We start from the raw sequence: 13,122 nt of genomic DNA, 5'->3' as shown, positions 1-13,122 counted from the left end.
AGCTAAAAAAAAAAAAAAAGAATAAAAAATGCACAGTGGATTTTAAATGGATAGAAATTGATGTGCATACAATTTAGCTGTCCATCGTCCAGCCATAGTTTTCTTGTATTAATTCTAATTCGGTGATTCTGTATTTTAATCATGTGAACCAGTGTGCGAGTCCTCTCTGAGAAGTGCTTTGTAACATAGCATTCACTTCACTTACTAAATGTCATTGATTCTGGAACAATGACAATAAAGTTATATTCAGTGACATTTTGAACGCAGCTCAAAAGTGCAGTCATAAACTCCAAACATAATTAAAAATAATAATAAACACCACTCTAAAGTAAAATACACAACACCTGAATTGACGTAAATAGGCCACTTTGGATTATTATCTTTGCTATGGCAACATTTCTACCTTAGCTTTTGTGAGGCTGTACCTAATGTTGTGGCCAGTGAGTGAACAGTGCGTGCTGTTTAAGTGTAGATCCATACAGCCGTTTGTTTACAAAAAAAAAAATGCAGTTTGAGAAGCATGGAGCATGTTGTTGTACTTCATGTGCCCCTTTGATGATACTCGCTGGTCCAGTTTTTCTTCGGAGTGCTCTCAAAGTTTGTCCACCCCCTACACCCCAAAAAAGAAAAAAAACCCCAGCTGATGATGAATGGGTATTCTCCCTCTCCGACAAAATAAACCAAATATTTTTACTCTATCCCCGCGTCCTCGCCGGTGTAAATGAAAGTTTGTTTTCATGAATTATGCGAGTAAAACGTCAATGAGCATTGTTTGCCGGTTAAGGCGCGTGGCTCCGCCCCCCGGTGTTTGTCATAAACCTGGCTCCTGGCTCCAATAAACCCGGGCTAAGAGCGCCCTGGGCTCGCCTCCTTCTCCAAGGCGATCAATAGGATCTCAGGCGCACTCCAAGCCCTCTCTTACGTAGACACCCAACAAGGAGAGAGCCGATACAACAACACGCTTGATCTGCTGCAACACCCCCCCCAAAAAAATCTACCTGCTTTCTGAATCATGTCGTTGAGCCCAAAGCATACAACGCCTTTTTCCGTGACAGATATTTTGAGCCCAATCGAGGAGACCTACAAGAAGTTTAGTGCCATGGACGGCGCGGGGAACCTCAGCTCTCCGCTGGGAGCCTACCGGCAGCCGCAAGTGTCTCAGGGCGGCATGCAGCAGCACTCCATGGGCCACAACGGCGGCGTGGCGGCAGCCTACCACATGCCGCACTCGGTGTCCCAGTTCTCCCACAGCGCCATGGGGGGATATTGCAATGGAAGCATTGGCAACATGGGCGAGTTGCCGTCCTACCAGGAGAGCATGAGGAATAGTGCCGCTGCAGCAACAGGCTGGTACAGCACCAACGCTGATCCCAGATATTCCACCAGTAAGTGCGTGCGCTGCTGCGGGACTTACTCATCGCATCTTTTGGGGTTGTTGTTGTTGTTGTTGTTGTTGCTGCTGTTGTTTTTCCGACCTCACCTGTTCTCCTGCAATCGAAATACTAAAGCACGCTCACTTTACTAGAATTAAACACACAAGTTGAGCTACAGCATTTTAGTTTATCTTGCACACTAAACTTTAGGAATGACATTAATGGTCCTCGTCGCAAGTCTGACTTGATTATATTATTATTATTATTATTATTGTTATTAGTAGTAGTAGTAGTAGTAGTATTACGCATACGTTTCATTTATGTTTATAAATGTATAGATTTCACGTTTACAATTTATATGTAATCAATCAATCAATCAATTCCGAAATCTCTACGTATTTTTTGCAGTGATCGAATTGATCTAATCTCGTTTTTAATAATACATAAATAATAGAGAGTCCAGCATTTTTCTTCATATCGTAATTTTAGCATTGTCAATTATGGACCGTTTTTACTTTTTAATATTGTTTAAATGACACACGCGTGATATTAAATAAAAGAGCAGCGCAGTTATATTTTATATTTGTTCATTTACAAAATAGCTTTCACTTTTTTAATGGAAAATAATTACACGTCCATTACGAGTATTGAATTACGAAGCGACTTCATATCAAATTCTCAATTCCAACTTTACTCGATCTCACAGATAAACAATAGCGCATTTTATTAATGTCACGTTTAGTAATAGCAGGCCCAAAAATACAGCTTTACGTTAATATTTTAGAATAATAAATCATAATAAATGGTCTCTAGATTTCCGTTATTTCAAAACGAGCGTGAGGTAGTACGGTGATGTGCTCTGGCGTTGATTGAACGCACAATATATGTATGTATATTTTTAAGTTTCTAGATTCATGGGACCTTCCACAGGTATGAACATGGCGGCCATGGGGGGTCTGACGGGAATGGCGGACGCCTCCAAATCCATGCCGGCCCTGCACGCTGCGCCCAGGAGGAAGCGGCGGGTTCTCTTCTCGCAGGCTCAGGTCTACGAGTTGGAGAGGAGGTTCAAGCAGCAGAAGTACCTGTCGGCGCCGGAGAGGGAGCACCTGGCGAGCATGATCCACCTGACGCCGACCCAGGTGAAGATCTGGTTCCAGAACCATCGATACAAGATGAAGCGCCAGGCTAAGGACAAGGCGGCGCAACAGATGCAACAACAGCAGCAGCAGCAGCAGCAACAACAACAGCAACAGGACGGGACCATGTGCCAACAGCAGGCCCAGTCCCCGAGGCGCGTAGCCGTACCGGTTCTGGTCAAGGACGGCAAACCGTGTCAGAACGCCTCCAACACGCCGACGCCCAACCAACAAGCCGTGCAGCAGAATCAACAGAGCCAACAGCAGAATGGGGCCGTGGTGGTGCTCGGCCAGCACCAGAACCAACAGCAGGTAAACGATTTGGACCTGGAGGAGATGTCGCCCAGCCCCCCCTCCCTGCACAGCCAGCTCAGCATGGCCCAAATAGACACTTCTGCTGTAGATTACGCCACTAATATGGTCAGCTCGAACCTCCTATACGGCAGAACGTGGTAGGACCCAGTGCAGTCACTTTTTTTTTTCTATCAACCTGCGGATGATGAGCCCATTCCACACACGCGTATAGACGCAAAATACAATATATGGTCGGGAAGAAGGCAAAAGTGGGGGCCGCCGCCCCGGGCCACGCACACGCGAGTACCAGCTGATCAAGGCACATTTTCTTGACATCTCTAAAGAAGGGAGTCTATTTTTGAACATTACACACATGGCTGGCCCTTGAAAAGCAATCAAGACGCTTGGACCCCTTTTGTAATCTTTTGGACCTCTTTCGTGATGTTTTAATGTTAGTATGTTTGGGGGCGGGGTGGGGGGGGGCGGTCCGGGCGGAGGGAAGTCGATATAGAGAGCCGAAGTGACCAACATGGAAATTTTGTCATATGGATATTGTTAATCTAATGTATTGAATTAGAATTCTTCAACGACTTGTACATTTGGCTAACACGAGAATACGTTTAATTGTATAATAATCGTTATTTGCGTCCACTTTTATGTTTTCTTTATTCTTTTGTAAGTTAAAACGATCAAATGGAGCTGCTGTATATGTTTTAAACCCAAGTAAAAATGAGAATAAATAACTTGAAGTGTGAGAGCGATTTCTGAGGAAATTGTTTTTTAGGAAGCTGTTTTGAAGTGCATTTTCATTATGTCGAGACCGTGAGCATATTGAGAAAGAAAGCAAGGTCGATGAGGGAGCCACTAGGAGTCAGGTGACATTTTGGAGGACCGTCGTTTATACTTGATGTCATCATTAACCAGAAAAAAAAAAAAACTCCGGCCAACGTGTACATTAAAAAAAAAAAAAAACAATTTTTACTGAACTCTTTTACCTTGTTTGAGAAGGCGCTTTTCCGCCACAACCTAATTGGACAGTTCGATTGTGAATGAGACCTCCCGCGCACACTTATTATGACGCTATATTTGAAAGAGCAAAATTAATATATATTGATTATTTTCAAGTGATACATTGAACCTATATTAAATACAAACATAAAAGTAATGATTGCTAAATAATAAAAAAATATATTAAAAAAAATCGAGTGGGTAATACAGAAATGTAAAATTAAAAAATATATAAACTATGTATCTGAAGTACTGAATTTAAGCAAAGATGAGGCTGCAAAGACTTAACTGCTATGTGCATAATATCAGTTAATAATAATAAAAAAATATTAATAATAATAATAAATCATTTAGTATGTTCAAGTGTTTTGATACACCGCTATATCAGAATATTTTCATTTCAACGAATGGCACAGAATTCCTGGATTGTGTGCGCTTATTACTGTCCTTGTTCTTATATTAAGCTTGATAACGCAGTTCGGCGCCTCGTTTTCCGACCCTGAGACTTCCACGGGCGGACGCAAGCGCACACTCGCGCACACTGCCTCGCGCGCGAATAGACACAAGTATCATCGCGATCGATCTCTCGAAAAGATAAATGATTTGCGCAAAGCAACTCCAAAGTGTTTCAGCTCATCACTCGTGTTGGCGTGTCCTCCAAAAGCAGCGACTGATCTCGCATTTCATTTCCTGTGGTCATTTTAAACGTGTTTGAAAATGACTTGCGGAGCCCTCTCGTGTGATGACACCCCGCAACGATGATGATGGCTATCAGTGTGTCTCAATGGAGACCTCGGAGAGCCTCCATTTCCCCAAGCCCTCCACATACCTGGCAGCTGTATGTATATGTGCTATCATGCCGACACTCCAAGGGCGATCAGAGCCAATATGCACCTGACATTTGAAATTGGCCGCAACAAGTCTGTCTGGAGGGAGCTGGATAAGAGCATTAAACAACGACAAATGCATTCCTGGATGCACTTTGATGCTGCAAGATGTTTCGGATAGATTTTGTCCCCAAATTGAGGGCATGAATGAGCTGTCAACAAAGCTTTTGATGGTGGACCACATGAAATGAAAGTGGAGGTGAAGCCATTCTTTTCTCTTTTCAATGGCCATAGTTATGGCGCTCTAATAGGCTATGCTTGGTAATCACTGCCTATTGTGTCTGTTGCTTCTTTCACATCATTGTGAGGTGGACCTCTCTTTGGAAGGAAATATGAGTCTGACCCGGTACTGTAATTGCTGTTGGAAGCATCATTTCGGTCTGGAAAGTTTGGGGTGACGGTGTCACTTCCACACTTAGCGCGGTTCATGGACACACACACACACATACACGCACACACAGAACACAAATGCACACACACTATCTTGATGAAAATTCATTCCTCACACGCACATTCACAACTGAATGATACATTTCATCAAATTGCCTCTATTATATACAAAGCAGATATTTCCATAAAGGCCAGATGGACTCCATAGCTACATGCCTTAAATGCCACATTTAGGTTATTATAGAGTTTGATAAGACAAGGATAGTCTTTTTTTTCCACGCATGCAAAGGATTTTCCCCGTCTATTCTTGTCAGGTAATTGCAGGTTGCACTCCATAATGTGCACGTCGTTTCTGCAGCCCTGCAAGTCCCTCCAACCCCCCACCCCCGCCCCCCTCTCCAAGACTCTCCCTAACCCCCTTCCCTCTCTTTATTCTACTTAATATGTCAGAAGGTCTGATCACAGAGGAACCTTTTCAAGTCCTATTGATGTGTTCCTCAATTGACCGTGGCGACCTAGCAACCTAGTGAGCGCTAATTGGCAAGGGCTTAACATTATTGGCTCTATAGTTTACCTATCAACATCCTTGTTCATATATATATATATATATATATATATATATATATATATATATACTGTATATATATATTTTTTTGTGGTATTGGTCTTTGCTTGACAAAGAGATGCGAATATTGAGGCCGTCGTTCCCTCGAATAATTTCTTTCAGGCAGCTCCATTTTTGTATTATGTTCAATGAAAAGAAACATGCCGTATTAACTGCTGAATTAGCTGTTCATTATTCGTTTCACAAGTGCCAATTACGCTGGTTTAAGAACCTTTCAAAGGAAAAAGTGGTGTGTATTTTCTTATGTAGTTTTCTTGTAACTAGGTGACTGTTGGGACATTATGTGAAGGATGTTATCGCAAGATGCTACAAATCCATTGATGAATTGTTTCTTCCACTGAGATGCAACTAGGAATCAATACAATAATTTAATGTTGAGAATTCTGATTATTATGTATAATTGATATTTCTTGTCGCTGCTGAGGCCAGCGGAGTGCACTTCTGGGTCTAGTCTAGAGCCACACACACCTCCACTGATGTCATCTTATTCCACTATGTACAGGAGTTCAAAACATGCCGAGAGAGATTCTCCTCATCCAGCCATCGATTGAAGCAACTGCTGAGGAGAGCCAGTTTATGCAGGGCAAGTTAGCGTCAATATTTCTGCATGACTTCAACATCGTTTGCTGTTTCATGTTGACAGGGATGGAGCAGTAAGATGGAGCGGCTTGACTTTGTTTGATGTGGTGGCGGGGGGGGGGGGGGTGCATGTTGGATGTGAAGAGGTTGAATTTAGCCTCACTCAACTCTCTCTCAGCTGCTCTGTCTTCTGTTGTTGTTATAGTACAAGGCATTTAATAGTTACAAAAACTTTTCCTTTTCACTTTATATTCTGCCATCTAACGTTAATAGAAACAATAGCCTGACAACAATTCATTGATCATTCCTTTTTCATGTGACACTCCGATATGTGAGCTTTGTTGCTATTGGAATTTATTATTTTAATAGGATTTCCTTGTGAAACTTTATTATTATTATTATTATTTGGATTGAGCTTGATAGAGCTCATCAGTTTGTGCAGTTTTGCCTAATGCTGTGACGGGCGATTTAAGATTGACCTCATTAATGCAGCGTGTGCACAAGGGAATGGATTTTATGACAGGCAGGCAAAATTATTCACATTTAAGTGAAGGTGCTAAATTGGAAAGTTCTGATTTGAGAGCGTTATGTGCGTTCTGTTATTGAGAGACAATCTTTCATGCATTAAAAAAATGTTTCTTTATTATTTTTTTAAAATCCCGAATGTCTTAAAACGGGAAGGAAATGCGAGGCACATCATGAGAACCGATCAACTTTGCTACGACTCTCTGTATGAGAAACAGGCATTGGATGAAGGATGGAAGAACTGTGTCAAGAGTGTGTGTGCCATGTGTGGTCGAGGCGGGGGGGAGCATCCCTTATTAGAAAACCATGTCACAATCTCTTCTGACTCGCTGTAATGCCAATAATCCCCCCCTTGAAGTCTCCATATGCATGTTTTTTTACTTGGCCATAAGTATTTAAAGAAACTGTTTTCAGTTGCCACTAATAACTACTGACCTCCAGTGACACGGGCCAACAATGGGTTTGTCAGGCCTCAAACGCACAACCAAAGAAGCTGATTAGGAACTCAAGTGGTTTGAAGCAAGAATCAATGGCCGCTCTGTCCTGCCGTGGCGCTTCCAGCATGGTGCGGATGATTGTGGGACTTCCATTAGTTCTGCTTCATTAAGTCGCGCAAACTCTTCTTTAAAGAAAATGAGTTCAGACAATCCTACAAAAAGTCTTTTGGCGCCATGCGGCGGCGGCGGCGGCTCCTGCTGAGAAGCACGCGCGCTTGAGACTGAAAGCAATAATATGTGGAAACTTTGCATTAGAAAAGCTGTTTTAAAATTATGCGGATGTTTCACTGAGTTCCTTAAAATTAGGTGGGGAGTGTGTTGATTTTATTTTTATGGCGAACCCACATCACAAAATATTTATGGTTTATATGCTAGGATTACTATCAGTGAGTTTCACTGAGTGCTTGGATTTTTTTTTTTGACAAACTTTGCAGAATGGTTGGATACTAAAAGTATAAGTAATAGTTTTGCACTGATTCAAGATCTTGGTGGGCTTGCCTGGTTAAAATTTGCCCTTTAGGATAAAAGTGACCATTCAGTGATCTGTACAGCATTTATACAAACTATTGTATTGTATCATAATATTAATATAAACAAAACTTCACAAAACAAAATGAGACAAAAAGACACTGCTTTAAGACACAAGGCCAATTACATAAAAAAACATTCTGAGATTGGTTACAGCAAATTACATTGTTATTACTTCAGGTACAATATATAAAAAAAACAACAACAACAAGCAAAACAAAAACAAAAATCGCAAGTGAACGCAACTTGGAGACAGCATGTTATGGGCTTCCATAAATGGTGATATCAAGGTCCCGTCTAAAGAAAGGAAAAAAATCTAAAGCATAATAAGGCAACATCAAGTTAGCAAAAAATAAGCTTTCCTTCACACGGGATTGTACAATGTTACATAGTAACAAAATGAAGTTAAGAAACCCGCCCTCCCCAGCAATTATCGCAAACTAAAAAATTACCCATAACACCAAAACAAATAACAAACATATTATCAACAATTAAATTAATGACGAACTCCATAGTGGCTTTTTTATTTTATTTATTTATTTTTTACATTGTAATAAGGTGCATTTTAAATGGGGGTCTAGCTACAGTAAAGTTTGCCGTGAGGTCTTCCGTCAAGGTTCAGCGCCTCTGCAAAGAAAATTTCACAAACGTTTAACCTCAGAATTTGAAGTCAAACTCATTTCAATCAGGAATATGAACATGGCTTGCATTTTTACAAATGAAAGCACATTGGCCCGATGATTTCTCAAATGTCTGCAGCAGTTTTCAATCTGTCCTGTGGATAAATAGTGTGACAGAGTGAAATGGTTATTGACTGCAACCATGACTTTTTAATGTGTGAAGGACAAGTGTTATTTTTTTTCATGCGACAGATTTGTAATCCATTCAAGAAAAGCTCTCTGTGGTGCACTTGCATGATATAATTACACTCCATCCTCAGAATGGGTGCCAAGCGGTCCTAAACAATGCCTAGAAAACGTGAATTCAAGACTTTTTAAATACCAATTTCGGTTACCAAAGCTTTTCCATCATGCATACGAACATTTAGAGGGGGAAGGAAAAAAATAAGCTTAACACTATCCTTCACAACACTCCTTTTTCACTTGGAACCAGAATGCAGCCCCCCTCCCCAGACACCCCCCTCCCACTTACGGTTACCACGGTAATGGCCAGCTGCCAGTCTGCAGATTACTGGTTAATAGGGCCGGGCCTGGAGAGCAGTGCAATGGATACAATCCGTGTGCTTAGGTTGGGGGGGAAAAAACCCCACAAAAAACTTCGCCTTGTCCCAGGTGAGTGACCATTCCTTAAATCAACTGAGAGTTGCAGTCATTTGTCAACACACCCGAATGTCCAAACTAAAAAGAAAACATTTTCACAAGTGACTGAGTGGATTTCACAGCCAGCAGTCAGACATGGAGGCACACAAACAAAGATATTAACATGAATATCAACAGGCAAAGCGCTAGAGCAACCTTTCACTCGCTACGCCTGACTAAATGAAGCCCAGAAGGACATAATCATTTCTTCAAATATAACATTTGGCCCATTCAAAACAAGCCACAGTCTCAATCGAACTGTCCCGGAGGGCTAGCGGGCCAAAACAGGACCACCCACTTTCTTTTCAATTATCATCTTGCAGCAACCTGTCTCCACTCCAGCATTCAGCAGGAGACACTGACTGCTCTCCAGAGGGAATTACAATTAGACTGCTTCCCTCGAATAAACTTTCAGACTGTAGCAAAGCATGTGACCCCGAACACAAACAGGATTACATCCAAATCCCACGTTTCTTTACTCCTTCCTCTCTTCCTCTTGAGAAGCTGCAGTCAGGGGTCGCCCTCGGTCAGATTTTTCTAAAAATACAGCGAACAGATCCCACAAAAAGCGAGACTTTTACCAGGGATCTAGGATAGGTTGGCTAATACGATTTTTCACTATTTCAAATATGTTCCATACAAATGATATAATAATACACTTTTAGATAATAATGAAGTACAGTATTATGAGAACCAAAAAGGAAAAATACAAGATAAAAGGGCAAGATTATGATTAACCCTCCTGTTGTCCTCGGGTCAAAATGACCCATCACTGTGTTAAAAACGCCCCAAAACCCCCCTAAATGATATTTTTTTAACTTGAAATTTTATGACTTTTCCTAGATTGGCCCGAACTGCAGAAAAATTGAAATGTTGTTTTTATTCACATTTCCATGGAAGCTGTACAAAAAAAAGTACAAAGGTGGTCTTCGGGTCAAAATGACCCATGAGGCAAATAGGGTTGAAATCAAGGTCACAAAGTTATTTACACACCATAGAATGTTTGAATGTATTAGTTGTGTCTCAGATCAATTAGTAGAACACGTGAACAAGACAGTAGCAGACATAAACAATACAAGATAGGTGGCGTTCTCGTAGATGGCAGAACTCTTTTTTGTGGATTTCAAGGGGTTATAAAAGTGCTACAGATGACAGGACTCCGAATTCTCTCTGTGCTGATGCCATGAGTGTGCGTTATGACATTGAAGAGGCTCTAGAGCTGATTTTTTTTCTGCTGTCCAGCAAGACAACTGATACAGAAGAAGTAGAGGATGTATCAGAAGAAGATGGGGAGGAATATAACCCAGAGTATGATGAATCATCTTCAGACAAAAACAAATCCTTGAAGCTGAAGGAGAGACTTTCCTTTCAAAAATGGCAAAATAAGATGGTCCTCAGCAGCATACAACCAACAAGGCAGGCATGCAGAACAAAACGTACAGGAGCTCCTGAGAAACCTGATGATCCACCTTCCACAGCCACTTCCCCAGCAAGGGCAAGTAAGAAGAAGAAATGCCAGTTCTGCCCTCAAAAGAAGGACTGTAAAACACATACTGTGTGCTGTAGGTGAAAGAAATATATCTGCAAAGGCTGTGCACTTGCATACTGCACTACATGTGCTAAGTAGTTGAATGGGTTATCTTATTTTTCATATTTTTGTCTTGTATTGTATTGTCCTAAATAGTTTACTGGAGGAAAAGAAAGAAAGAAACTTTCGTCATTGGAATGAATACAAATGTATCACTAACTAATTTTCGCACGTTTTTTTCCTTTTCTTAAGCTATAGAAATCCAAGTGAAGAGGGAGAACTATATCACACATAATGTGGTGAAGGACAAGTTGTTTCTTCAAGTAATATGAAATTTGGTGTATAAAATTCAATTTAGCTGCTTATTTGGGGGGTTTAGAGAAGATGGGTCATTTTGACCCGGAGGACACAGGGTGTGTACAGGAAATGAGGACAACAGGAGGGTTAAATGCCAACGCATAATCGGACCAGATCGTTATCGGATTATCTGATTGCACGTACTGTTTATGGTCACGGTCATAATATTTTCACTTTATTCTCATGAATTGCAACTCTATTCATGGAATAACTTTAATCCATTAATAATACAAAGGAACAGAGTACAAGTAAGTCAAATCACAACTTTTTTCTACGGGTGGAAGGGTGGTTAGCACATCTGTCTCACAGTACAGATGTCGTGGGTTCGATTCCGGGTCCTAGCTTTCCTGTGCGGGGGCTTGCATGTTCTCCGTGTGCCTGTGCGGGTTTTCTCCGGGGTTCTCCGGTTTCCTCACATATTCCAAAAACATGCACGGAAGGTCAATGGAGCACTCTAAATTGTGTCTAGGTGTGATTGTGTGTGTGAGAATGGTTGTTTGTCTATGTGTGCCCTGCGATTGACTGGCAACCAGTTCAGGGTGTACTGCCTGAAGACAGCTGGGATAGGCTTCAACACGCCCCGCGACCTCTGTGAAAATAAGTGGATCAGGATGGACATATAGAGGGTGCACATAAAAATGTTGGTGTGGTTACAAAATGAGCATCGGAATATGTTGTCCAAAGACAGCTGGGATAGGCTCCAGCTCGGCCATGACCCACGTGAAGATCAGCGGCTCGGATAATGGATTGATGGGTTATTAATGTTGTTGTTGTAAAATTATGATTTTAATCTAAATAAAAGTATGACTTTTTTCTCCAAATACTACTTTGTACTTTATTCTCATTACATTGTGACACTTTTCAAAACTGCCATGATATTTATTTCTATGTTCTAATGTAAAACCAATGTGGTTTTACATTTGTTCGACAAGGAAGAGGAAGGAAGAAGTGCAATCTATTTCAATTCAATGTCAAGATGGAAAATGAAATCATAACCTCTTTGATTTCTGTTGTATGATTTGATGCTTTGATGATAAAATATTTATAGTATGCTTTGGATTCTTGAGAGAAGAGTTTGTCTCAGAAAGCGAAAGACAAGTTTTCCAGAGTTGGGGGTCCTTCTAATCTTCTTGCAAGACAACATTGGTGTTGTATTTACTTGTAATTTGTATTTTGTCTCCATTAAAACCTCATCAGTTCAAACAACAATTTGTCATGACAACACCAATTAGAGTCCAATCCACATGGGACAAAAGCTCTGTTTCGGTTGGGAATCATATAGCAACCAGTAGATCTGGAGTGTTTATTTGGCCCTCTGTAGCCAGCTGGTCATACGAAGACACAGAAAGGGTACATTGACTTCACCCCACAGGGGGTAGTGGCACAGCCAAAGAGAAATTGGACTCTTTTTCAGCTCGACTTTCCACAATGCAGCAGACCCAATCAAAGCTGCAGATCCTTTTGTGGGGGTGGTAGTGAGTAGACAAGAGAGGGAGAGAGTGGGAGTGAGTTGAGGCTTGCTGCCCCCAACCCTCTCTTTCCTCCACCTCCATCTCCTCCTCCTGCCACTGTCCTGTCTGTGCGGCCAACCACACTTCAGAGCTAATTAGTGGTCAGATCCACTGGGTCCTAATCAGCACGACATGTTAAAACTGCCCTAATCAGGCCTAATCCTGGTTTAGTGTCTCACACACATCAGCGTTACTGCTCTACTTACTCAGCTGTATTGACTAAGGCATCACTTGGAGGTTCCGTGGTCAATACACCAAATGTGTGGTGGGTTATAGCTGTGTGGATGTGCTTTGCATACTGTTGTAGGATGTCTGCTTTAAAAATGTAATTCTAACACAATCGTATGCGACACACACTGGCATTTTTGTCATTGAGACAAAAAAGAAGCGTCAAAACAGAGAGGAAATCAATGAATTAAATAAATTCAGGCATTAAGCTTAGCGAGTGGCAATGCAAGATGGCGGTCAGTGGCTTCACTCCTCGTTACGACAAGGAAGTGGCATCACATATCAATCCATAATCACAGAGCACATATACAGGTAGAACCATTTACATACAGAC

At 41.4% G+C, this 13,122-nt stretch overlaps 1 protein-coding gene across 2 annotated transcripts; it reads left to right on the top strand.

The window, feature by feature from the left end:
• The first annotated feature begins 855 nt into the window (after positions 1-855).
• On the top strand, positions 856-3,561 carry nkx2.4a (NK2 homeobox 4a). 2 transcript variants are annotated; one of them, XM_086128214.1, is made up of 2 exons: positions 856-1,385; positions 2,304-3,561. In XM_086128214.1, the coding sequence occupies exons 1-2, from the start codon at positions 1,013-1,015 to the stop codon at positions 2,966-2,968; spliced, it is 1,038 nt and encodes a 345-aa protein (XP_085984340.1). In that variant the 5' UTR covers positions 856-1,012; the 3' UTR covers positions 2,969-3,561. The 2 variants fall into 2 exon arrangements, with proteins under 2 accessions (XP_085984340.1, XP_085984339.1); XM_086128213.1 differs by having other exon boundaries at positions 2,277-3,561.
• The last annotated feature ends 9,561 nt before the right edge of the window (positions 3,562-13,122 follow it).

The sequence above is a fragment of the Hippocampus guttulatus genome, chromosome 13 (assembly GCF_054856545.1).
Source record: "Hippocampus guttulatus isolate MCC_2025c chromosome 13, RoL_Hgut_1.0, whole genome shotgun sequence".
Lineage (NCBI taxonomy): Eukaryota > Metazoa > Chordata > Actinopteri > Syngnathiformes > Syngnathidae > Hippocampus > Hippocampus guttulatus.
This window is presented reverse-complemented; position numbering and strand designations above follow the sequence as displayed.

Excerpts from the sequence above, each read along its gene's own strand:
- nkx2.4a (XM_086128213.1), top strand. The coding sequence starts at position 1,013 with ATGTCGTTGAGCCCAAAGCATACAACGCCTTTTTCCGTGACAGATATT. Across the intron at positions 1,386-2,276 it reads TGATCCCAGATATTCCACCA|TTTCTAGATTCATGGGACCT; the intron begins GTAAGTGCGTGC and ends TATATTTTTAAG.